At 42.8% G+C, this 24,133-nt stretch overlaps 1 protein-coding gene across 4 annotated transcripts in view; it reads right to left on the bottom strand.

The window, feature by feature from the left end:
- Window positions 1-23,822, bottom strand: part of BAZ1A (bromodomain adjacent to zinc finger domain 1A) — a 61,945-nt gene extending 38,123 nt beyond the window's left edge. Inside the window, exons 1-4 of one of the 4 annotated variants that reach the window (XM_040558185.1) lie at window positions 23,537-23,822; window positions 22,703-22,860; window positions 15,433-15,711; window positions 2,538-2,681 (exon numbers count right to left, since the gene is read on the bottom strand). In XM_040558185.1, coding sequence (XP_040414119.1) covers window positions 2,538-2,681; window positions 15,433-15,711; window positions 22,703-22,815 — 536 coding nt within the window. In that variant the 5' untranslated portion in view covers window positions 22,816-22,860; window positions 23,537-23,822. Of the gene's footprint in view, window positions 1-2,537; window positions 2,682-15,432; window positions 15,712-22,702; window positions 22,958-23,536 lie in introns of those variants that run through there. The other 3 variants (XM_040558183.1, XM_040558186.1, XM_040558184.1) reach the window with 3 other exon arrangements.
- Window positions 23,823-24,133: the final 311 nt, after the last annotated feature.

The following is a 24,133-nucleotide window of genomic DNA, read 5'->3' as shown; positions in this document are numbered from 1 at the left end:
TTAACCATTCCCCAAAATAAAGATAATACAATCACTTCAGATTGAATAAACAACCAAATTCACTGCCACAAACTAGCTGGCAAGCCAGTAAGATTTTCTTCTTCTAATATTTCTGATGTTGTTGATGGTTCACGTTACCCATAGTCCTTCCAGAGGGAACGCCATGAATTAAGTGCGGCTGATATTGTATATAATCACCAGCACAAGCCCCTCGATCTCCTGTCTGCTGCTGACAGGAAAGCAAGAGTTCAGCCTTACCATTAGCACACTGTGACAGAAGTCTAGCAGTTTGAGGTACGAACACAGCTATTGTATCACCACCACTATTCTCCTTTGTATCAGAGGATTCCAGGCCACAGCATCAACAATTTAAGAGCTAAGAGGGCTGCTACCTTTTGCTTTGTAACTCAGGCCTTGCAAGGCAGCCTGTTTTTCTAAGTACAAGAGTGAGACTGTTCTGGCCTCTTTCTCCCCATACAACCTAAGCTTTTACTGCAGAACACAAAAAAAAAGCCACCAGGAAATTCCCCCGTTTCTCCCCCCGAATACTTGACTATTTTTGCCCCAAGCAAACGCGAGTCGGGTCAGAGAAAGGTTGGGATCTCTAATGACATCTATTTTCAGTTAAGATTCTCTAGCCTTACAGATTCTTTAGGAAAAATATTTGCAGATGGCCCATCAATCTGTGCTGTGCTCCCCTCCCCCCCTCCCAAATACACCCAGCATCTGCTGCACCATTGTTTGGAGGCACTGCAGCTTTGCATGGAAGGTGACTCTCAAAACCTGGGGATTTGTCTGCAAATGGAGGCTGAACCACAGTCCGAGTACATTGAACTGACATTGGTCCCAAGGCTAATAGCATCCATATTGTCCACATCCAAGATTCCCCTCAAACAACAAGATACAGTCTCACAAGGATTAGATCTGCTAAACCACATTATCAGTAAGGGTTAGATGCTAATATACAAAATCTGACAACAAGGCTCTACTTTCAGATATTATTTGCAAAACCTATTTTCTAAGTTGCATATACCCAGAAACTAATCAAAATGCTAATGCATTTGTTATTAAAATACTAGCTCAAAACTTTTCAGTAGGCATTTTAAAGCTGTAAGATGTTTACACTTTAAACTCATAGCATACTTTTTTTTTTTTTTTAAGAACAAAGATATGGCACAGAGCAGTGCCTCAAATATGTATTCTCACAATGTCTCCTGCTAAGAGAAAAATTGTTTTTTCCTCCCTTCTCTGCATTGCCAAAATAAGTAATCAGGTGGGGAAAACCAAAGACAGAGCATTAGCTTACTAACAGCTCTGCACGCATTAAAATGACAGCAATAAAGTGATCAGTCCTGCAGTCAGCTCTGTGCGTGCCTGCAATATTCCGACAACCTCCTTTCAAATGTCACATGCCTTGTGGAAGAGAAAATGTGTTAATTTTCTCAAAGATGTAGGACCTCTTCATAAACAACTTGAACAATGCCTTCAAATGACAGGAGAGAATTAAGAATACATATAAATTAAAAAGTTATCCCACACTACTTTCTTAGCCAAGTGAGGAATTACACCTTAGTTATTCAAGGCATGTCAGGCCATGGAAGTCTTAATGCAGCAATCAATAACAGATTAACTTCTGCATCCATGTGGTATCTCGAAGTCTGTAACAGTTTGGGTGAAACCTGTGTATTGCTAGATACAAGACTGGGGCCCCTTTCAAACACTCCTCTTTCATCAACATTGTGCTTGTGAAGCCCAGAAATCTTTCCTCTCACAGTGCTATGATCAGATAGACATGAACTCAGTTACTGGTCAGTAAAGGGATATTCCAGTTTTAACACTCCCATCATAGGCCAGAAGCTCTCTTAGTCAATGTTACTAAGCTACTGCAGCATATATACAATTCCTTGATATAAGATGCATGCTTTTTCATTGCACCTAAAATTATAATCAAATCAATGAAATACAATGGTATAATATTTACACACACAAAAAAAAAGAAGAAAGCTTTATAGACTTTTATATTTTGGACAAACACACGATGACTATGAAAGACTTTTCACAGTTATAAAAAAATCACGTCCTCTAAGGCAATCTCAATATTGAGTCCCATTATGGAATATTTACAGATAAAGTAATACATCATGCTAAGTAGTACCACACTGTAGAACTGCAGAATATAACCGCATTTTCCAGAATATAGCAGCACAGGTTCTGTACCACAGAGAGGACCAGTGACAGGCATACATGGCTCTTCCACCATCTTTCAACACAAACACTATCATTCCAAACTGATTAACAACAATTATTCTGTAGGTACTCAATTTCTCATAATACACAGCTCCCTGGCTGATTATACGTGCCATAACTGGCATGACAGTGTAAGGCACCTGCAAATGTTCAGCTTGTCACTTGCAAGCTGCCTGAATACTCACGATCCATACAAATGGAGCAATTTGTTTCAATCAGACCCTGCCACATCTGCTTTAATCTCATTTCCACCCAACCCTCATGCTTTTTACTGTAAAAGTATCATTTACCCATTTTGTGCAGAACTATCATGCATTTCTGAATCATCACTGTCGCTGATGACAATGGTGTCTCCGTCAGCACTGCTGACATGGCCGTTCGCTATGCCATTGTGATGCGCTGGAGCAATGACTTCCAAAATCTTGCACTGCAACCTGAAATAAAAACACAGACATTTAGTACTGCTGAAATCTTTCACTAATGGAGGAAGTTGAAAGTTATAGCAGCTGTTATTTTAAGACTACACCTGTAACCGAACATTATATTATCTACTGAATAAATGCTTAAGAGTCTTGCACTGAAATACTAGGTAAAATATTCATTTCATAAGTTCCACCTAACAAACGAATAAACTCATCTGCTTACACAGCTGCCACCTTCACTAACCAGTACAAATTTCAAGTCATTGGCAGAATTGAGTAAACTTAGCGCCAAAATGAAGCTTAAATCAAGTTTGAAAAAATATATTAAAAGTTAATGTGTTACTTTACAACCAGACACCACCAAGTCTTTTATATTTATTTTTGTAACAATTAAAGAAAAGCAAAAGACTTTTTAAATACCAAAATGTTTTTACTTGTAAGAAAGAGATCATGATCTACCGTTGTTGATGACCTAAATAAACAAGGCTGAAGTGATCATTATGCATCTAATCTTAATAATGGCCCATTTATCTGCTGACACATATTAAGGCTCCATCTGGCGTGCACACAATTGACAAGACAAGTCTATCCCTTTGCCATCCTGAATGTTAGTTATAAAAAAAAGACAGAATTAACTATATATCAAAAAGTATAATTAATCGACACTTAATGCTGGATAACTACCATAGCTGATTCTTAACCACTTTCACCCTTTCCTGGAGTTCCGTGGTTCATATTTTTTAGTTTCATCTCCTAAAGCCTTGTCTGCTTCATGAAAATTAACCATTGCAGTCAATGGATACTGTCATATACTACCACTAAAAGCTCAAAAGGTCGGGGAGGAAGAAAACAATGATTCTCTTCTTCTAGGCACCAAACACTACCCCTTGAAATGAATAAGAAAGAACACATGAAGCACAGGACTTGAATTAGCTTGGCGTCATGCCTAAATTTAAAAAAAGACACAACAAACTAAGCTAAACTAAAAGAAAAAAAAGTCTGCAACATACAAATTCTAAGGGCCCTTCTATCTAAACTGAACTAAGCACTTGCAGAAAGGAAAAAACTGTGAAATTATTAAAATATTTCTTCAAACCAGCGCTGCTTTCTGAAAGTGAATAGCACTGTCCAAAAACCTGCACACAGAGAAAAAATACATATGGGCAGAGGGAGAAAAGTTGAAACCATTAAAGTACCCTAAGTCACATTCACTTGTTAATTTAGCAAGGACCAGTAAAGCAGTTAGTGCCTGCAGGTGTTCTCCCCAAACCTCTATCCAACAGAGGGAGAGCTCAGATGCTCCAAAAGGGTATGTCATCAAATAAATAAAATCTATTAACATCCTTATGTATTCCTAGAGTAAAGACAACAATATGTTTAATTATCCATGGGGACACCAAAGTTGTCTTCGTGTACAGTCAGCTTGAGTCCATCAGACTTATTAACCCCAGGCACTCTGCCATTTAAATGCAGCTGGCCCCATTTCCAAAGCTAGCTGGTTTTGGTCTGGAAGACACATTTTCCTGATGAGCAGAGCTCAAGTTAATTAACTGTGCAAATCTAAACAGGCTCCACATAAAGAACCAAGAACCAAGTGCACCCGACTACGTAGCACAGACAGATCCTTGTGGCTGTTCACAACGTAAGTTCAGGTCTAAGGGGGCTTAAGGTCTGGCCCAGCACCAGACACTGCCTGACTCCTAAAAGAAAAGCCAATCACGTCAAACACCCTGTTCATTACAGTATCTTGTTTTTCCAATATTTAGAATATGACAGCCCCCTCCCACCAATTCATACTGAATAATATGGAGTTGAATGGATGGCAGAATGTATATCTGGCTGTTTTTTAAAAACATAAAAAAAATTACCAGATTAAAAAAAATTTATTAGTAAAACTATTTCTTCCACGTTAGGAAATATTTTTCCTAGAGAGTTCAGTACAATTTGCTCAGTTCAATTTTAAAACACATAATGACTTTCTAATGGAAAAACAATCAAAAGCGTCAATGTTTAAGGCTACTTACACTTGTCCGTTTTTCTAAGTTGTTTACTACTTAAACACCACTAGAGGGAGCGCATATACACTGAATTTGCAATCACACTAAAAACAGCCACATGAAAGCTTAATCACAACCTACACTACCCAGTGCCATGAAAGGACAAAGAGTCTGAAACACACATACACGAATCAATCCTCCTGGACAAAGGAGATTTGAATATTTAGTCACAGAGTATTTTACCAACACTTTATTCACCTGTTTATCCATCAAACAGCCTTGTAATTTACAGGGTATCACATCTTCTCTGAATAAAGAAATTATACATTCTATATGCTTGATTCAGTAAGTAGTAAAATACCCCAAACAGCTGCTTTTTATTGTTATTATTAAGCAGGGAGAATACTAATGGAATAAGCTAGCACAGAAAGCAAGTGACTCTGCTTCCTCTATACCTTCATTCAAATTATTACCTAAAATCTGTGGGGAAGGGAATCAAATGAAACACACAGTACCCAACTCAATAAAAGCATAATCCAATGAAATTTAATGGCTAATGATAGACAGTAGATTAAAGAAAGCAATGCAACCATTCCTTCCAGCACTAAAGAAACAATCTACGAATGAAGACTTATTTTAACCTTGTTACAGTCAATTCATGGCTAGCTGCAGCCAAATTCCCTGGACAAAGACGCTCCACTTGTAATGGGAATGAAGGTCTGCTGCTTCAAGAACTTGAAACATTCCTAGAGTTCATTTATAACACTTCTTATTTTATATCATAATGCATATAGAAGAGCAGAGCTGAAAGCTGAAGCAAGACATCCAGGTGAAGTACACTAACTTAAATACTTTCTAAAAAGGATACCTTAAGATCTTTAGAGAGCTTATGTCAAAGTCAAACAGATCAGATTAGATCTCCTCTTGCTGAAAAACACACACAGGAAAAAAAACACCTGAAACAGTGCAGTTTACTTACGTTCAGTACGCCTGTTTCTAAAAGTTACATGATGATAAGCTCTAGTTCTAGCCAGAGACATTACAAGTTGGTCTCAAATCCAGCTACCTGCCATCACAGACAAGCACTTTATGAGACCATTGATTGATCAGATTGTAATTCATCAGATTAATCAATTAATCAGATGTAATTTTAAGAGCTTCTTATGAATTTCTAAAATAGATGTCTTCAGTACCTTGCATTATTCAGAGTAAAAACCTTTTGCAACTTCCCAACCTATTTTGTAACATGTCCAGTTTCAACTCACTTGTTGCCACATAGCAATCTTTAGATCAGCCTTCAGTTGCTTGCTCCAATGTATTTGAAAAAAGAATCTTATTCAAGTCAAGGGAAAGATTATGGGAAATAAAGAGTATTGCCAAATTAAGAACTGGGAACCTCATCCTAGAAAGACAGCAGCATTAATTTTTTTTTTTGTATATACACACACCACTCAGTCAAGTAGCACTTTCTTCAGAATAGCAATAAATACTGTAAAAAACTTACTGACGCACTAAGTGAATCCCAAATGTATTCAGAGTATGAACGGATAAAATGAGAATAGAGCCATCATGAAATTTTACACAAGAGTCCCAACAAGTCTAGCTCAGAGAATGACAGACAAAATCTAGACCAGAAGATCTCGAAAACAACTACTCTACACTCAGTTTTGCATTCTCTTTCTGCACTGCAGGCTGATATCAACAACAGCATATAGGTCCCAAAGATGGCCTTCATGCTCACAACTTTAGTTTTCGCTAGTCTCTGAAAACAAGCTGAGGTCTCTTTAGATAGGTCAAATAGATGTTACAGGAAAGAGGAAAGGTTCCAATAAATGCTCGGCCTAGATGATTAATTTTTTTTTAAAGGAAGAAAAGAAGAAACAACACAGGAGCCCAACAGTTTTAAATAAAAAGCTAGAAGATGGATCACTAATGGTTTTTTTTATTATTATTATTTTTTATTTTTAAATACCAACACACATCTGTCTCTGAGAAAAAAAAGATCTATTGATTTCCGTGAACTTCAGGTAAGGCTAGTCAGCTGCACAAGTAGAAGAACATAACAGACCCTAACAATCTAAGAGTTCTAGAGACCTCAGAGAACAATATTCAACACTTCCATGCTGTAAAACATAATCTATCTACATACAGAGGTAACAAGAATTTGCTGCAAAACAAAGGAATTTTAAGCATACGCTTCATAGAATGGTTTGGGTTGGAACAAACCTTGAAGATCTAGTTCCAAACCCCCTGCCATGGGCAGGGCACCTGCCACCAGATCAGGTTGCTCAAAGCCCCATCCAGCCTGGCCTTGAACACTGCAAGGGATGGGGCATCCACAGCTTCTCCGAGCAACCTGTTCCAATGCCTCACCACCCTCATAGGGAAGAATTTCTTCCTTGTATCTAATCTAAATCTACCCTCTCTTAGCTTAAAGCCATTACCCCTTGTCCTGTCACCACATGCCCTTGTAAAAAGTCCCTTTCCAGCTTTCTTGTAGGCCCCCTTTAAAGCCTACTGGAAGGCTGCTATAAGGCCTCCCCAGAGCCTTCTCTTCTCCAGGCTGAAGAACCCCAACCCCCCAGTCTCTCTTCATAGGAGAGGTGCTCCAGCCCTCTGATCATCTTCAAGGCCCTCCTGTGGGCTCACTCCAACAGGTCCATGCCCTTGTTATGCTGGGGCCCCAGAAAACAGTACACCAGGTTGGCCCTCACAAGAGCAAAGTAGAGGGGGAAAATCCCTTCCCTCAACCTGCTGGCCACACTTTTTTTGATGCAACTCAGGATACGGTTGGCTTTCCGGGCTGCAAGCGCACACCGACTGCTCATATTGAGCTTGTCATCAACCAACACCTCATCAACCAACCTGAGGTCCTTCTCCTCAGGGCTGTTCTCAATCCATTCTCTGCTCAGCCTTTATTTGTGCTTGGGATTGCCCTGATCCGTGTGCAGAGCCTTTTGCCTGGTCTTGCTGAAACTCATGAGGCTCACCCATGCCCAGCTCTCAAGGTCTCTCTGGATGGTATCCCATCCCTCCAGCGTGTCAATTGCACCACAGAGCTTGGTGTTCGCAGCAAACTTGCTAAAGGTACACTTGATCCCACCGCCCATACAGCCGACAAAGTCACAACACCAACCCTTGAGGAATGCCACTCATCACTGGTGTCCACGTGGAGACTGAGCTGTTGACTGCAACTCTGAGTGCAACCATCCAACCAATTCCTTATCCACTGAGTGGTCCATCTGTCAAACCCACTTTTCTCTACATTGGAGAGGCATATGTCATGCGAGACAGTGTGCGAAGTACTTGACAAGGCCAGGTAGATGACATCAGTTGCTCTTCCCTTACCCACCAATGTTGTAACCCCATCGCAGAAGGCCCCTGAATTTCTCACACGACTCACCCTTAGTGAAGTCACGTTGGCTGTCACCAATCACTTCCTTATTTTCCATATGCCTCAGCATAGTTTCCAGGAGGATCTGCTCCATGATGTGCACTTAAAGCTGTACAGCTACAAAACTGTATTATATTTTTTGAATTCCATATAAACTCCTCTGTAGTCATATTGTTCTGACACTGAGACAGATGTTTGGTGCCTATGGAGGCACGACAGGCAAGAGATACCTACTGGAGCCTGTGGCGCAAGGCATGGTTACTCCAGAAGCAAAACTCCATCAGTTTCTCTGAAGAATGATTCTGGGATGTATTTTGAAGAACAACTTGACACAACTAGCAGAAAACCTTAAGGTAGGACTGAACCTTGTCATTCCCAGAAGAATGGCAAGGATGTGGCTGACTGAAGGTATACAAAACCAAATTGCATCTTTAGCCTCTGACTACTGCTCCAGGAAATGCAGAGATGACTTAACACTTTGACAATGCCAGAAGAGGGAAATCTTCCCTTGCCATTACACCTTCCAGCCACATGTTTACCGTGGTGCTTGCTTTTTGTAGCTCTGGCATTCAGTATAATTTATTAATTGCCATTAAATTGAATTCACTTAACTGACCAAAAATAAAATAAACCTAATCCAACATGAAGAGCTGAGTAAGTGTGTTTCATCAGCTACTTCCAGTGGCTCACTGAAGGATCTGAGGAGAATCAGAGTTTTTTCTGAACTCAAAAGGCATGTACACAAGCCATTATTACTTCAGGAACAAGCAGGTATTTCCACTCAACTCTGCTGAAGCAGTGGAAGAACACAATTTGAAGAGGAGAAAGAAAAGCTGCTTTCCCCTAGGTAGCTGGCCAGTAACAGACATCACAGGATGTCAAGCTTAAACCTTGACCCTGCAGCTATATGCAGCTTCACTTACTCGAAGTTCTTCCAAATGCTCAGTAGGCCTTTATGTGAAACCAAAGTTTGCAGTTACAAGATCGATAGGGCACAGACCATTTTTTACTGCCCACCAAGTGTTCTGCACAACAGCTTTTGATCTATTTGATACTACATGTTGCTGTGATACAAATAATGGTCTGACACTCTGCTATGTCCCCATTTCAAGTCAAAAATCAAGACCACTCTTGAAGGCCTAGGTGAGTAATAAAGGTGCCTCTTGAATGTGTTACAATAAATGGACAAAAAATCCCTTTGAATACAGGACATTTATTTCCTGGATGCAGAGCTCTGTTTCAAACTGGGGGTGGGGGAATACTTTGATGCCTACGTTTAACAAAGAAAACAACAATTAATAAGTCAGGAGCAAAAGGAAATTCACTTTTTAAAAACATACCCCTAAATGAAAGTACAGCTAGTGTTTCAAATAACAGAATTATAAAAGCATTTTTTCCAATACAGCAACACCACTTTGCCTGCCCAACATTCGCTTCACAGTATTGCACTGATTAAAAAATAAAAGTGAGAAAACAACCAAAACCCATACCTTAAAATTATACAGTTATATTAGTAGGGAGCGTGCACAGAAATGAGAGCTAACAGAAACTGGCAGCAAAAGTAGTTTTAACACCCTTTTGATAACTTGTAAGAAATGAGTTGCAGGTTCTCTCCCACATATCATCATCTCAGCTTCCATTAGTCAACTACAAATATATTTATTAGTCAACAAATACAAAGATATTTATATGCCAAAGGACTTAAGGGCATCAGAAAGTGAATTCCTTAAACATGATTTTTCCAGTCCAGAAGTTGAGTGATCCTTAGATAGCAATGCTAGAAGTATGCAAACTATATTTGCTTTATGAATAAGTAAGCATATTTGACAGTACTGGAGAGCAGCTATTTCATAATCTTCACATTAACTTTGCTACTGGAACTCAAATTCAGCTTTTTTAATTGAGCAGGAAACTTTCTTTGTATGCAGAAGTTTCTTAAATCTTTCCAATACAAAAATGCACTATAACTTTCTGATTCTACAGACATTAACTCCAGTGCCTCTGCATCCAGACAGCTTTGAAAACTATATATCAAAGTAGAAAATATATCAGTGGACTAGCAATTGAATTAAATTCAGGTAACTCATTACAACCTGAAGGCTTTGGAAGGCACTTTGCCTTTTACTTCTTGGTGGGCTTACCAACTTGTCCTAGCTCTCAGCAGTCAATTACATATATAACCATGTATAATAGCCAGTTGTCAGGTCAAATGAAAAAGTTCGAAAGTTAGTTATAATCACCTTCTACCATGCTAACCCCATATCAACTAGGCATAGTAATGGTGGAAACATGCTACCGTGCATCCCAGTTAAGACTTACAGAGAAGAAAACGGTATGCAAGTTTTTAATTGTCCAAACGCAGTGGTTAATCCATGATGAACAGGCCCAAAGCATTAGGACACTAGCCAAACAATCAATGAGTTTAAAAAGTTCCACTGCAGACAAGGTTGTTCCATGATTATCTACATTTCCTGTAGCTTAGCAGCGGCCAACACCAGATCATTCAGAGCAGAGACGGTATATCAGCCTATACCTCAGATGTAGCAATCTTCCTAACAGAGAACATCTATCTACTAGTTCTGTAAATTGTGTTCATTTTACAAATACTACAATCTCTTAAAGCATTCTGGTATGGCTTCCTTACAGACACCAAGCAAGTATTCTTCTGCAGCGGTGTCATCTAGTGGTCACATTAAGTGAAAAAATGCATTCCCTTTTTATATCTTTCACATTCTATATGATTTTTTTTCCTCCTTATTCACTACCTCTAAGCAACCTATTTCAGTCTGTGGGTAGTCAACTTTTTAATTAGGTTCCATACTAACTGCTGGACGACAACTGGTTGTCCCTCAACCCCAGCAGGGAAGGGAGGGCATCATCCCCTAAGCTTTTTTTTTTTTTTTTGGGGGGGGGGGGGGGGGAGGGGGGGGCAGGGGGAGGTAATCAAAGAGTTAGTAAAGTAGTCCAACCTCAAATCTCAGATCTCTTTACTGCTCCAGCCAGACTGCAAACTTACAGACTAGTTAACTAATTATCACACTGCTCACTTGTTTACCCTAATAAAGAAAGCCATTATTTCTTTTAATACCATTAAATCTCAGAACACTGATGATAAATCGCATCTGGTTGTTTACACATGCTTTAAATCTAGTTTTTCCCCTGACAAATTAAAAAACACTGCTGACCTCAAGCAGAAAAAAACAGGTCCTACAGCTGAGAGAATCACAACTGTAGGTTTTATTTGGTTGCTATTCTGTCTACTAAGGCATTCACTGATGTTATTTCAGGTAGGCTTTCCCATACCACAGAAACTGACTTCAGATTCTAAAATACTGTAAATCACTTTAACAAATTTTAACCACTAATAATACAACATGGTACTAAGACAACAACAAATGAACAGATTGCTGCAAGATATGCCATTTTCTGTGGAAAAACAGAACAGACAGACTAGTACATATGGGTCTTAAGCTCCAGTTCTGATGCGCAATAGGAGGCAATTCCAGTGACATGATCAACGTTTATCCTTCTGCTTCAATAGTGTGAGCTAAAACATTAACTGCTTATTTTAAATCTTAAGGGACAATGGTTAACACGAAATATTACCGTTACCCTCCCCTCTCAATAAAATATAGAATAATTTCCGTGTCATTATCAATAAAATGCTTTCTATAAACAGTAATTTGACATTATAAGTTAACAGTATTTAGTGACAGCTGTTTTCAATGCATTGGCAACTCAAAAAATTTGCACTTAATTTGAAATTTTCAGTCTATATTATATGATGTTTTCTGACTGATATTTCAAAAAAAAAGTATTTTAGGAAAGGAGTACTAGGAAAATGTTACACAACTCTTACAGTTCTTTACCTTTGAATCTGAGCACCTCCTTTTTAAAGCATGACACAGCTGCCACTTTGGAGGAAAGTCAGCCCACGTTTCGCCAGCAAAGCTGAACACATACATACAGACACACACTAGCCATTTTTAATCCATACATCATCATTTAAAGAGTTAAAGAGCAAGGAGAATTACCTCCTTGTTGCTTCTACTAGATTACCAAGTTGGATGCATCACTTACACTGACTGCCTGACCAAGCCACACCATAGGAATCGGGGCCCTCTGCAATTTCTTGTTCTGGTCGATAAGGACTGTTAAGGCACCAGACACACCAAAATAACAGGAAGGACAAAATATCTAGCAAACTCTCCAAGTTCCTCCTACCAGACCTCAGCAACAAGGCAGAAGCAGCCCAATTCAAAATGGAGCAGTGCAACAGAAGGCTAGAAACTGTGAGAGCCTGAAAGGGACCAGAAATGTCACTGGGGCACAAGATTCTGTAACAACCAAAACACGCAGGTAGAATACAAGAACCACAAGTCTCAAAAGTTGTCTTCTGCCTACCTTCTCGACAAAGCGCCTGTCTTCTTACCCTTCCAGATCACCTGTCCATTACTTACTGTCCTATAGACTGCTTCTTGTACTCAAAATAAAAAATATGTACATTAAGCCAAAACACTAACTCTTCTCATCTTTGGGTTCCTGTCCATTAATTTTGTTCAACATCTAGAAAACCACATCAAAGTCATCCATCCTACAAGAATATTACACGTGCAAAGTTAGGAATTATAAAATATTAATACTTAAATTGCTTGAGCAGCCTTTATTTACCCTTGGTTACACAAGCATCATGGTATGAGTTTCACATCAAATGATGCATGGAGCTCAGATAATAAACAATCTCTGTGTAGAAAGATTCATACCTAAATGCAGTGGAACTGTTTACAACAACACTATGAAAACGAGTTCTCATGATCTGCCTAACTCTGTTGGTCTGATGCTACTTCACTGTAGATGGACTGTGACCGTTTTTGCCAGAAAAGACCACGAAAACGTAGCTAGTCAGGACAAAGACACCAATCACTTTGTTGAACAGCAGTGCTATTTACAAGTAATGAGTTGGTATACTTAAGCCCCAACACAGTCCTTCAAAATACAGGTCAAAGTCAACTGCTAACTGGGCAGAAGAATAACTACGTCTCACCTCCTCCCACTTTATATTCTTTAATTATTTATCTCCAAGCATAAAAATCCCTCTGCAGTACCATGTTATTTGCACTGTCTCCTGAAGTTAGTATTAAAGACCTGAAGTAGCTCCCTGCTATACATTTAGCTAGAATATCAGTGGCATACAGTCAGCTACGGAGAATTTTTCATGCTTCATTTCAGATACACTTCATGCTCATGCAGTTTAAAGCATACAATTTCTAGCAGGTTAGTTTCTGATAGAAGTAGATTTTATCTGAACCTCCAGTATTTTGAATGATTACTTAGCCTACGCCAAAGGCTGAAGAAATTTAGCTTAGACCTTATTAATAAATTGCTCTGTGAAACTAGAACATAAACACAAAGTTGTTAGATATGTATCTCTACACAATTTTGAATAACCAAGACGACTGAGGTAAAGGCTGATAGAAAAAATAAAGATAGCTCTATCTCCATGAGATAGACTGATATCACAGCTTTATCTGAACAGAACTCAGCCCAGATGGTAAGTAGAAGCCATTTTGTTAGGACAAACTTAAAACATGATTCATGATGGTGCGCAAGGAAAAGTGAAACAGATTCTGAATTTCGTAAGATGAATAAACAAGAAAGATGTGTATTTATGGCACATAAGCCTACTTTTCATGTAAGCTTTAAAAAGCAAAGATACACAGTCGTAAGCATTTTAGCTAAGAGTTTAGAATAGCCGTTAAAGATGAGAAAGTCGTTCTTGGGAAAAAAAAAAGTTTGATATTCTGAAGTATTCTTTTCGTTAACAGTTTGGAAATTGACAGTAGGCATTGCATTAAGCTATTGAAAACCAACAGCTGAACTACACTTACATTTCTTAATATTCAGGTTCCTGGTAAAATAAAATCTTATTCACAAAGCAAAATTAGTACAATGCTAAGGGTGACATGGGTCTATCCACTAGACAAGCATAAAATGAGAAAGATAGAAACAGACTTTGGATTTAGGTTTTCTATACTAGAAGCAACAACTCTATCAAAGCTGTTCTTGTCTAGGCTTTGCAGACTGAGACTTTACTGGCTGAAAGGAATAGAACAGGGAAGAGATTGAAAGCTTTTATATTAAGTCCCATCCCATATCAAGTACATACCCATACAAATTTCCTTACAAATTATCTCCTGCAACACAAACAGATTTCTCCTTCCGATGTAGTACAAAATTTGCCCTTAATAAGATCTGGATCAGCCACTAAGAAAACCCATACAGAACAGAGATATACTCCGATGACCACACTGAATCAGCCCACTCCTACCACCCAATACATACAAGGTTATTATGAATCCCATATTGCCCAGGTTGTGCCCTGTCTGCTCTGCACTGTAAACTGGCACCTTCCTCCTGGCCAAACAAGAACAGGTGAACCCACAAAGGCTTTAATGCACATTCTGCAGGTATTTCCAAGTTCAGCACGTATAAGTCTTTCCACTTTCTATCTCAGTTACATGAAACTGCAGACTCATTAGACAAAACAAAGACCTTTTCTAACCCTCTCCCAGAAGTTGCTTAAAGACTCAGGCTAGCTAGGCGTTGTAAGACAACTTACTTATACTACAGAGCATATGTACTAATGATATGAAAAAGCATCTGAAGCTCAATATTCTTCCAAATTTTATCAGTTTAAGACAACAATAAAAATGCTTACAATATATAAATCAGTGTAAATATAGCATTAACCCTGAGGGAAGCAGAATTGCAGATAATCTCCTATTACAAACATTTTACAGTTAATTCCTAACTTTTCTGAGAATATACTTACAATTTTAGTTACCACCTAGAAATCAAAAAACCCAACTCTAATCAATTCTTTAAGCTTTCCATAGTTTAGCCACTCTGGGTACGCAATACACCACTTGATTAATTGTATCTGGGTGATTCCATCAAAACTTCCACATGAATTCTAACTCACAGCTTCCCCTAGTTCCTAATTAGATCTCATTCTAGGAGCAGCCCACCTTTTTTGCACAGACAAGCCGAGAGACTGCCATTCGTTTGCAAATCCACCACTGGGACTGAAAGACTGCTGCGTCAAGTCCTGAGAGAACCCTCCTGCCTCCACACCTTCTAAGCTAAGGAATGAGAAACCAAGCCCAGCAATACAATCCTACTCTTAATTAAAGCAGTTAGGAGCAGTAACAGTATCGCTAGCTTAAGTATCACACCTGACTTCTGTTGTGTTTGATGAAGTTTATTTTCCTGGTTTTTGGCTTAAAAGTACACATACACAAAAGGGTGCACACCAACCCAAAAGAAACACAGATACATATATTTCAATACACACACACACACACACACTTACCTTGCGCCATTATTTCTAACTACTTCCACCATTTCACCAACAAAATACCGATCCTTGACATAAGCAAAGATTTCATCACAGATCTCATGAAGTCGTGAGCGATGGGTAAGTGTGGCCAAGTAGAGAACTGGAATGATGAGTGCCTCTGGAAAACTCTGTAGATTATGTCTGGCTTTCTTCTCTGACTCCAGTGCTTCCTGATACGTGAGTCCTGGTTTACCTGTGACAGCACAGCTCCATACGAGGCTGTTACACAGAATGGTGCGTTCAAAAAAGTCACTGAAAAGAAGGGGGATAGGGGGGAGAGAAAGAAAATAATTACATTCTAACATCACGTTCAGTATGGTCACAATTAATACAGCAGCAACTTTCTCTTACAAGCTTGAAGTTCAAAAATAGCTCTACTCCTATACAGGTTGCAGACACAATCAAAGGTTATTTATCACTTCTTAAGCCAAGGCTTGGTAAATTGTTACTGTAAAACCAAGGTCTCCTCTCACTACAGACTACAGTCAGAGAGCATCAAGACCTACAAGTGCTGTAAACACGCACATTCACATGAAGTAGCCTTATGCACAAGAATAATCACACTGAGTTTAATGTGTCATATCCTCATTGCATCCCCTGTATTTCCTCACATATTTGCAGGAGGAGGGTCTAAAGTTGTATAAACACAGAACAACCTTAGGATCACAGAAACATGTTGAAACTTGAGTAAGTTTCAGATTTGGAGTGCCCTAGCTCACAAATGAAAAGATGGAGAGGTAAAAAAAATTAATGTCAAGTACGTCTCTAAATAGTTTTTATTCCTTCACTGTTTGTACTGCTCTTAGAAAAAGCATTGAACTATTTTTTTTCATGCAGATTCTTCTCCTCCCTTGTTCCATCAGCAAATATTTATTCTCTTCCTTCCCTGTATTTCCAATTAACGTTAAAATTACAGCATTGTTATTGCTTACTTACTGGTTATTACACTGGGATTGAGAAAGAACGGCTTTCATTAGTCAATAGCTGTCAATTTTTGACAGCTATCAGAAACAGTGATTTTTTAAAACACTTTCTAGATGATACAGATAAGGTAGCTACTCACAGAACCATGTTAATACATATCACATACTATGGATCAGTGATCTGACAGCAGAGCAATGTTTCAGTGTGCCCCAGTTCAGACATTTATTTGCCTTCTTTTCCAACTCTTACCAGACTAGTATTTGTAGGTATGCAACGTGACAATTTTTTTTTTTTGCCTTGTACCAGTTTAACATAGCTGTTTCGCGGCAGACACACAATACCTACAGAGTGTTGCACGCTACTTGAGACCCTTACACTGAAGTTTCATTTCTTTAAGAAAAGCTACACAGTGCAACGTTGCCGTTTTTATAGGGATGGAACTGCCCAAATCATTTCTCCTAACATGGTTAAAGAGCTGTACAGTTCACACTTCAAGTTTATTGCAGGCTCCCTGCAAACTCAAGCCGACAAACGTGCACCAGTTACATTGATGATGATATTCACTGCAGCTGGACAGACGCAACAATAACATTTTGAAAATGGAAATTCCAGATTAAGGACAACAGAGGGTCCTGGCTCAGATAATCCTTTCTGTGCGAGCCTCTGAGTGAGAGAAAGATGCTTTAAGAAGAACATCAGCTGTGACAAGAAGGGAATTAGGACAGAAAAGGAAATACACATTATATGAATAATAACTAACAACTACAAAGTTACAGAATTTTTATATCATTTGTGTCTAACTCATACATCTGACAACACCTGTAATAACGAATAATTTCAATTTGCCTACTCTAAACAAGAAACGGAGAACAAAGGAGAGAGAGGAGATGGATTGTTCTTCAACACATGAAGAACAGCTGGCTGTCAGTCATTCTGTCCGTGGATAGGCCAGAATATTGCCTTTTTGCTGCCAACCATATTGAATACAAACAGGTATTAGCAGAAAATAAACGAGTATCAATAAAGCACAGAACAGTTAGTTAAACATTTAAAAAACAAGTTAGATAAGGAGGAATTGACAGATTTTTAAGAAAAGGTAACAGAATAAACACCACACAATTCCTTCAGGTCTGTTTCTGCCCTGCATTTCACTACTTCTGTATGAGATTGAAAATAATTGAAGTAGCCTTGCTGACCTCAGTGGATGAAGTTATATATTTACTCAAATCTTTGTACTGCTGTCTCTCTATATACATTTCTCACTTACCAAAGAGGTTCTCAGTAATTACCTTTAGCCAGGAAGCACGAAAGCAATCTAAGACTTATTCAAAAACCCATCAGCACACAGTTTTCAAGAATTACCGAGGAAAAGAGAACGTGCACACAGAGGCAGGGAGAGACAGAGGCAGACGGTGCCTTTAAGGGCTGGTGCTGCTCTCTGCGAGGGGACACTGGGCACTCGGGCTATTTAAAGCAGCAACATTGAACTTCTTAAAAAAAAAATACACACACACACAAAAAACACCCTCTGAAGTCTCTTTACTCATGATTACCTCAAACACAAAGTTCTAAGATTACTTGAACTGAAACATATTTGAGGAAAACATTTTTCCATTTGCATACAATGCTTTGTGTATCTAGTTTCATTGCAGCTCATTTCCTCTTTTGTTTTGTGTGGATTTTTCCCCCGTAAAGTCACAGGGAAGAAAAAATTGTACCAAAAAAAAATTTGCTTTCAGTTTTGAAGGCGTTATTTGTCTGTAGCTAGTCATTACACAGAGCACATCAAAACCATCTGTGGCTTAGTCTGTTAACACAGTTTTATTGCAATGTTTTAATGATCTCACTTTAACTCGGTTTGAGAGCGAGGAAGAAAAAAAGAAATCACAACAGCACGGCAGCAGATTTTATTTGTAGCACTCCTCCTTTCCCTGTCTCTGCGGTACGTTTCGGTTATCACGAGAAGATTTCCAGAGCGCGCACACAGCAGCTACCAAAACAACAGCCCAGCAGCAGCAGCGCTGTACTTTCTCCTCCCAGAAAGAGCAGCCATACACTTGATCATATTCCACACTCGATTCAAATTCACAAAACCAAGTGCATCTGCTGCCACGTCATACCTAAAGCCTTATCGACGTCCTTATCTAGGGATTACAGCCTGTGGGGCTTTCTCGCTGTTTCAAGACCCATGCAACTCCCTACAACACGGTTCTCACGAGACACGAGGGCTCGTGCAAGCGCTCAAAGCTCACCCACACGGCCCCACCAGGCCAGAGGTGCCCATGTTGCACCCAGCTGCAGGCCATCGAGTAATTAATGCTGACTTCTCAGCTGGGCATCTTTTTACATGTATGTTATAGAGTTTGTTTGCCATGCAAGGTAAGCTAAACTGCAAAATGATCAGCAAATCATTGAGCAGTTTAGTGCCGCTGCTTGGTAAGTATTTGAAAGGGCGCAGTTCATTAGTAGAAGAAAATAATTCTGGAGATAGATTACTTGCAGTTTCTCTGCTGACTGCACTTGCGATGGATATAAAAATAAAGAAATCAATCAAGCCTAGCAGCAAGAGATGGCTTGCGCCCGAACTAACCAAGTATTGCCACCGAGTCTAAGTTCTACTGTATTTTTAGTATTTCAAGCACGTGCTTGTCTAAAGCCAGTTACTTTCATTCATTTTTTTTTAGCGTATGTTAAAAAGAAGTCAGGGGAGGGCTTGATCTTGTTTAAACAGAAGAACTATATGCTGGAGAATGTAAAAAAGGAGAAAGTTTTGTTATGTGAGATCTAAGAGAGAGAAAAGCAAAAAATTCTATTTAATGGCTAATATGTAGACATCATAATTTTTAATCCTGAAGCCCCTATCAAAGTGTAACATATAGTCTACATAGGCTATGGGATATGTAATCTACATAGGCTATTAGAATATTCACAGCAAACAAACTTTGCCATCCAGTCCACGGCAAACAGGAGCGTTCATGTACTCTACACCTGTTTCCAGAAGTGGCCAACAGTACATACTACAAAGTAACATACAAACCAAAATCTAAGAAAAAGACACTTACTCCTTAAGGTTTACAGATTAATTACACATCAAGAAACATATTTCCAATTTATGGGCTTATCTTCAACAAAATAGATAAGTCCACCTAATTAAACTAAGGGTACTTTAAAAAGCCTTTAAAAGAGACCTCTTTCTGACTTTAACTTATAATCCCACAGGTCAATCTATAAATAACTTTTTAGTAGGTTTTTAAGATACACAACTCCTTCCACCCACCAAGTCCCTATGTTTTAGACTGAGAAACATTCCTTCAATGGCCTCTTGAATGGGCAAAAATAAATCAGACTGTCTTCATGAGCAACACTTCCCATAGTTTCCTAGACAAGGTGAAAAAGACTGGCAACTACATCCCACTGTTTTATTGTGCACCCCCTTACTTGCTTTTCCATCTACTACTCTTCCAGCTCGAGACACTCTTTTGTTGATCTATCCCCAGATCCACCTCCCAATCAGGACGACAATTAAGCATTAAAAACATTGGTTCCCTCAGCTCCTCATAACACAACTGAAGTTTGCCACCTCACTGTGCCCCCTTTTAAAGGATTACAAAATTATGTGATAGTATTTCAGATCAGAAAGGAAATGCATTCTTAACAGGAAAGTCACTTTACAAAACACTAGTCTTGCCAAATTCTCCTTGCATTAGTATGAGTTCTTATGGAGAGAAGAAGAATATGTGTGATTCGTACTCATCTCTACTAGTGCTGCTGTGAGCATGAAAGAAGCTTTTCAATGTTCTAAATTTGTACTCTTAAAAAAAAAAACAGCTTAAGTGGTAGCGGTTTGTAGTAATTAAAAGCATACATATATATTTGAGGAGGTGGGGGTGAATTCAGGTTACCATGCATATCAATACAGCCTGTTTGATCTAGTCAGATTCTGCAATTTTTAAATTCCCCCTTCAAAAAAAAATCCAGTTATGGCAAAAGTAGATGCAGAGAGGACTGATTTGGACAACAATTTTCTTTCATGAAAGAACTAATACAATTTTTTAAAAGTGGGCCCTCCCTATCATTAGCCTAATTGCCCTTGTTTAGACAAAGGAAAGGCAAGTGCTCTCAGAGGACAGTAACTATTTGAAGCATCGCTTTGCAAGAAGGAAGAGTTGCAACCAGGAGGACAGATCAGCATCTGTAAAACTTGCCAAAAGGTGACCCAATGTTCTTCAGAAGATTAGATTATTGCGGGTTGTTTGTGGTGTAAACAAATACAGTTGTGCCAGAAGAACATGCCACGTAAAAAAATACTAAGCTTGTCAATCAAACCACCAATTTTATCCAAGGTAGAAAAGCACCAAAGACCAGGAAAAATATAAAAGTGAAAGAGAAAAAAACAAGCAGGGATGAAGTTTCTGCAGGAAAGGCAACAGTATTTTCCCAAATACCATATTCTAGCCCTGACCTCTGAGCTAACCACCCACTGACATTTCTAGGGATAGCCTGTGTGAACACAAGTCTAAATTCATCCCTTAATTCATGAACTTGGGTTACATACGGAATTTGGTCTTTCAGCTTTTTCTTAATGGCACCATCCTCGCAGCGTAAATAAGCCTGTTTTAAAAAAGATACCTTTCATGCTAAAATTTACTCAAAACTATATATACCTGAAGCACATTTCAGAGGTGTCAACAAACACAAGAGTCATCTGATTACGTGATAATAATAATTGTAACCAGAAAAGCAGCTTTCAAAATATTAGCAGCTGGGGGAGGGGGACTTAATTCCTACAGAAACACGAGGCTGTCAGCTCTCGCTTGTTACCTTCTCACACGCCCTATAATGAAAACACTCGGCAGAAAATTCCCAACAAAATATTCAACGCCCCTCTGCCCCCACACACACAGCGCATTGCCCAGGAAACAGCGAGGCATTACCCTCCGGAGTTACCTAATCCAACTTCTTCAAGATTTTATTAGGTGAAGTGTATTTGAGTCGGAAAAACAAGCCTAAACATGAAAAAGATCTAGGTGTGCTCTCATTTCATATGCTGCAAATGAAAAGTATTTCAGATACGATCTCATTAGTCTACACGTCTTTTTTTATTTTTTATTATATATATCAAATGAGCTTGGATTTGGGGGACTTTTTGTAGGTGGGGACGGTGCTGGATGAGGCTGTAGGGTCCGGAGACACACATTCAGCAGCTTTAGAAAACCGTCTAAGTACTTTCCGTCCATTGTTCTTGCAAGCACTCAAGTACGTGACACTAACTTAGGGACTACCCATGCCTTTTCTCCACCGCGCCGTGTTAACGACGCTGTCACAATTTCCATCGGTCTTTTCACCGACGGGTAAAAAAAAAAAAAGGAAAAAAAGAGAGGGCCGTGACGGGACAGGGCAGCCTGACCAGCGGCGGGGACAGGTGTCCCTCTCGGCCGCGCCGCTCGCCTCCCTGGGGCCGGTTTCCAGCCCCGAGCGCTCCCCGCGCTGTGAGGACGCCCGGCCCGGCCCGGCCCGGCGCGGGGACCCGCGGACAGGTGCAGCGCCCCGCGGCCCTCCCGGGGCGGCCGAGCCACTTCCAGCCGGGCCGGCCAACGGCTCCCGGGCCCGCGGCCGGCGGAGGGCGGGGCGAGCGCGGCCATGGGAGGCGCGGCGGCGGCTCTGACACCCCGGCCCGGGGGAGGCCGCCGGGAACAAGGGGTTAAGCGCGGCGGTCAGGGGCCGGCCGGGAGCCGGGCCGGGCCGAGCCGAGCCGGGCCGGGCGCTCCCACAACAATGGTGCCCGCCGGGCCCCGCACGCCGGGGCGGCCGCCGCCGTTGTGCAGCCCGGGCCCGGCCCGGCGGCCGTTGGCGGCGCGTCCCGGCCTAGCGACATGCGGCGGGGCAGGGGCCGGGGCTCGCACCGCCCGCCGCCTCCCGCGGCCGCAACTTTCACTTCCTCGCGGGGGTGTGCAGGAGCCGGCGCCCCCTGCCCCGCGGCGGCGGCAGCAGCAGGAGGAGGAGGGGGGGGCCGGCGGGATCCCCCCGCCAGGAGGGAAGGCGGGCAGGGATTCCCCCTGCCCAGGCCGGGAGATCCGCCCTCTCCCCCCACCCCTCGGCGGGGCACGGGCTCGGCGCCAGCCCCCCCCCCCCCGCCGCCACCGCCACCAGCACCGCCGCCACCTCCCCTCCGCCCCGCCGGGCTCCCCGCGGCGCTGCCGGGGAATCCCCCGGCCGCCTCCCCGCCCAGGTGTCAGCCGTTGGGGGCTCCAACCGCTCCTGCCCCGCGCCGCCGGCGGAAGGGCGCGGGGGGATCCGGGGGAAAGGGGCCGCGGCTTACTCGTAGTCCCTGAAGATCTCGTTGGTGACCCTGCAGTGGAAAACGCGCTCGTCCGGCCGCAGGTCGGCGGGGGGCTTCTCCCTCACGAAGGGCTTGCGGTGCAGCAGCGGCATCGCCCCGCTCCGTAGTCTCCTTCCTGCCCCGGGACCCGCTTCGAACCGGAGGGAAAAAAAACACGGAGGGAAGGCGGGCAGTGAGTGCGGGCGGGCGGCGGCGCCCCCGGCCCGGGGAGGAGGGAGCGGGCCCGGCGTGTCCCTCCCCCCGGGGGGGCCGGGGAAGGAGCGGCGGAGCGCGGCGGCACGGCACGGCGGGCTCGGGCGGCGCGGCGGCGGCAGCCTTTTGTGTGCCTGACACGCCGCTGCCTGCCTGGGACTGCGCGGGGAGCGAACGGCGGCTCCTTCCTCCCCCGCCTCCTCCCGCAGCCTCACAATGGGGCCATGACGCCGAGCGCCGGGCGGGGGCGGCGCCCCCCCGGCCCACCCCGCCCCGGCTGCGGCCCCGGCCGCACACAACGTGCTCGGCGCGGGGATACCCCGGCCCCGGCCGCCGCCGCCGCGCTTTGTCTCCGCCGCCCCCCCGCCGCCCCCGGGTCACCCCTTCCCCGCCTCTGAGCCGCGCACGCCGGCCCGGACACCAACTTCCACTCCTCCTCCTCCTGCCCGCAGCGACCGCTTATCGCCCTCCTTCGCTTCCTGCCGGCCCGCTGCCCTAGCGGGGTCCTCGCCCCCCCACCCCCCCCGGCACGGCTCGGCTCGGCTCGGCTCGGGGGGCTCCCCGCCCTCCGGCCCCGTCGCCGCGGGGGGCTCGGGGCTCCGCTCCCCCCCTGCCGCCTACCTGGTGCTGCCCCGAGCCGCCCCGGGGTGCGAAACGCGGCGCCCTCCGCCCGTCCCTTCTCGCTGCCCCCCCCCGCCCCAGCTCCCGGGAAGTTTTTGATCTACTTCTCCGAGCCCTCAATCAGGAAGAGCGGCGGGGAGGAGCCTTCCACTTCTCTCCCCTACATCTTTATTGGCCGCTCGGTGCCTTCCAGCGTGTGTCACACAGGAAGACAGCGAGCTACATTATTAATTAATGGCTGAGAGGGCTCATCCTCCATTTTCGAATTATCAGCCTGCGATCTGCGGCGCGCCGAGCCGGGGGGGGAGGCCCGGCCGGCCGGGCTGCGCTGAGGCGGCGGCACCCCGGGCACCGGCAACCGGGCACCGGAGCCCGCTGCCCCCGCCGCCGGGCCGGGCTGCGGATACCGAGGGGCTCCCCCGAGCCCGGCCCGGCCCCGGGAGCGCCCCGCCAGCGGCTCCCCGCCGGCCGGCCCGGGGCGGCGAGGGCAGGGTTTTTTGCCCTCGGCCAGGTTGCGAACGTGTCAGATGGGGCCCTGCCCGCCGCTGCCTTGCCTCCCCCCCCTCCGGTTAATCGCCAACGTCAGGATATTGTTCT

The sequence above is a fragment of the Cygnus olor genome, chromosome 5 (assembly GCF_009769625.2).
Source record: "Cygnus olor isolate bCygOlo1 chromosome 5, bCygOlo1.pri.v2, whole genome shotgun sequence".
Lineage (NCBI taxonomy): Eukaryota > Metazoa > Chordata > Aves > Anseriformes > Anatidae > Cygnus > Cygnus olor.
This window is presented reverse-complemented; position numbering and strand designations above follow the sequence as displayed.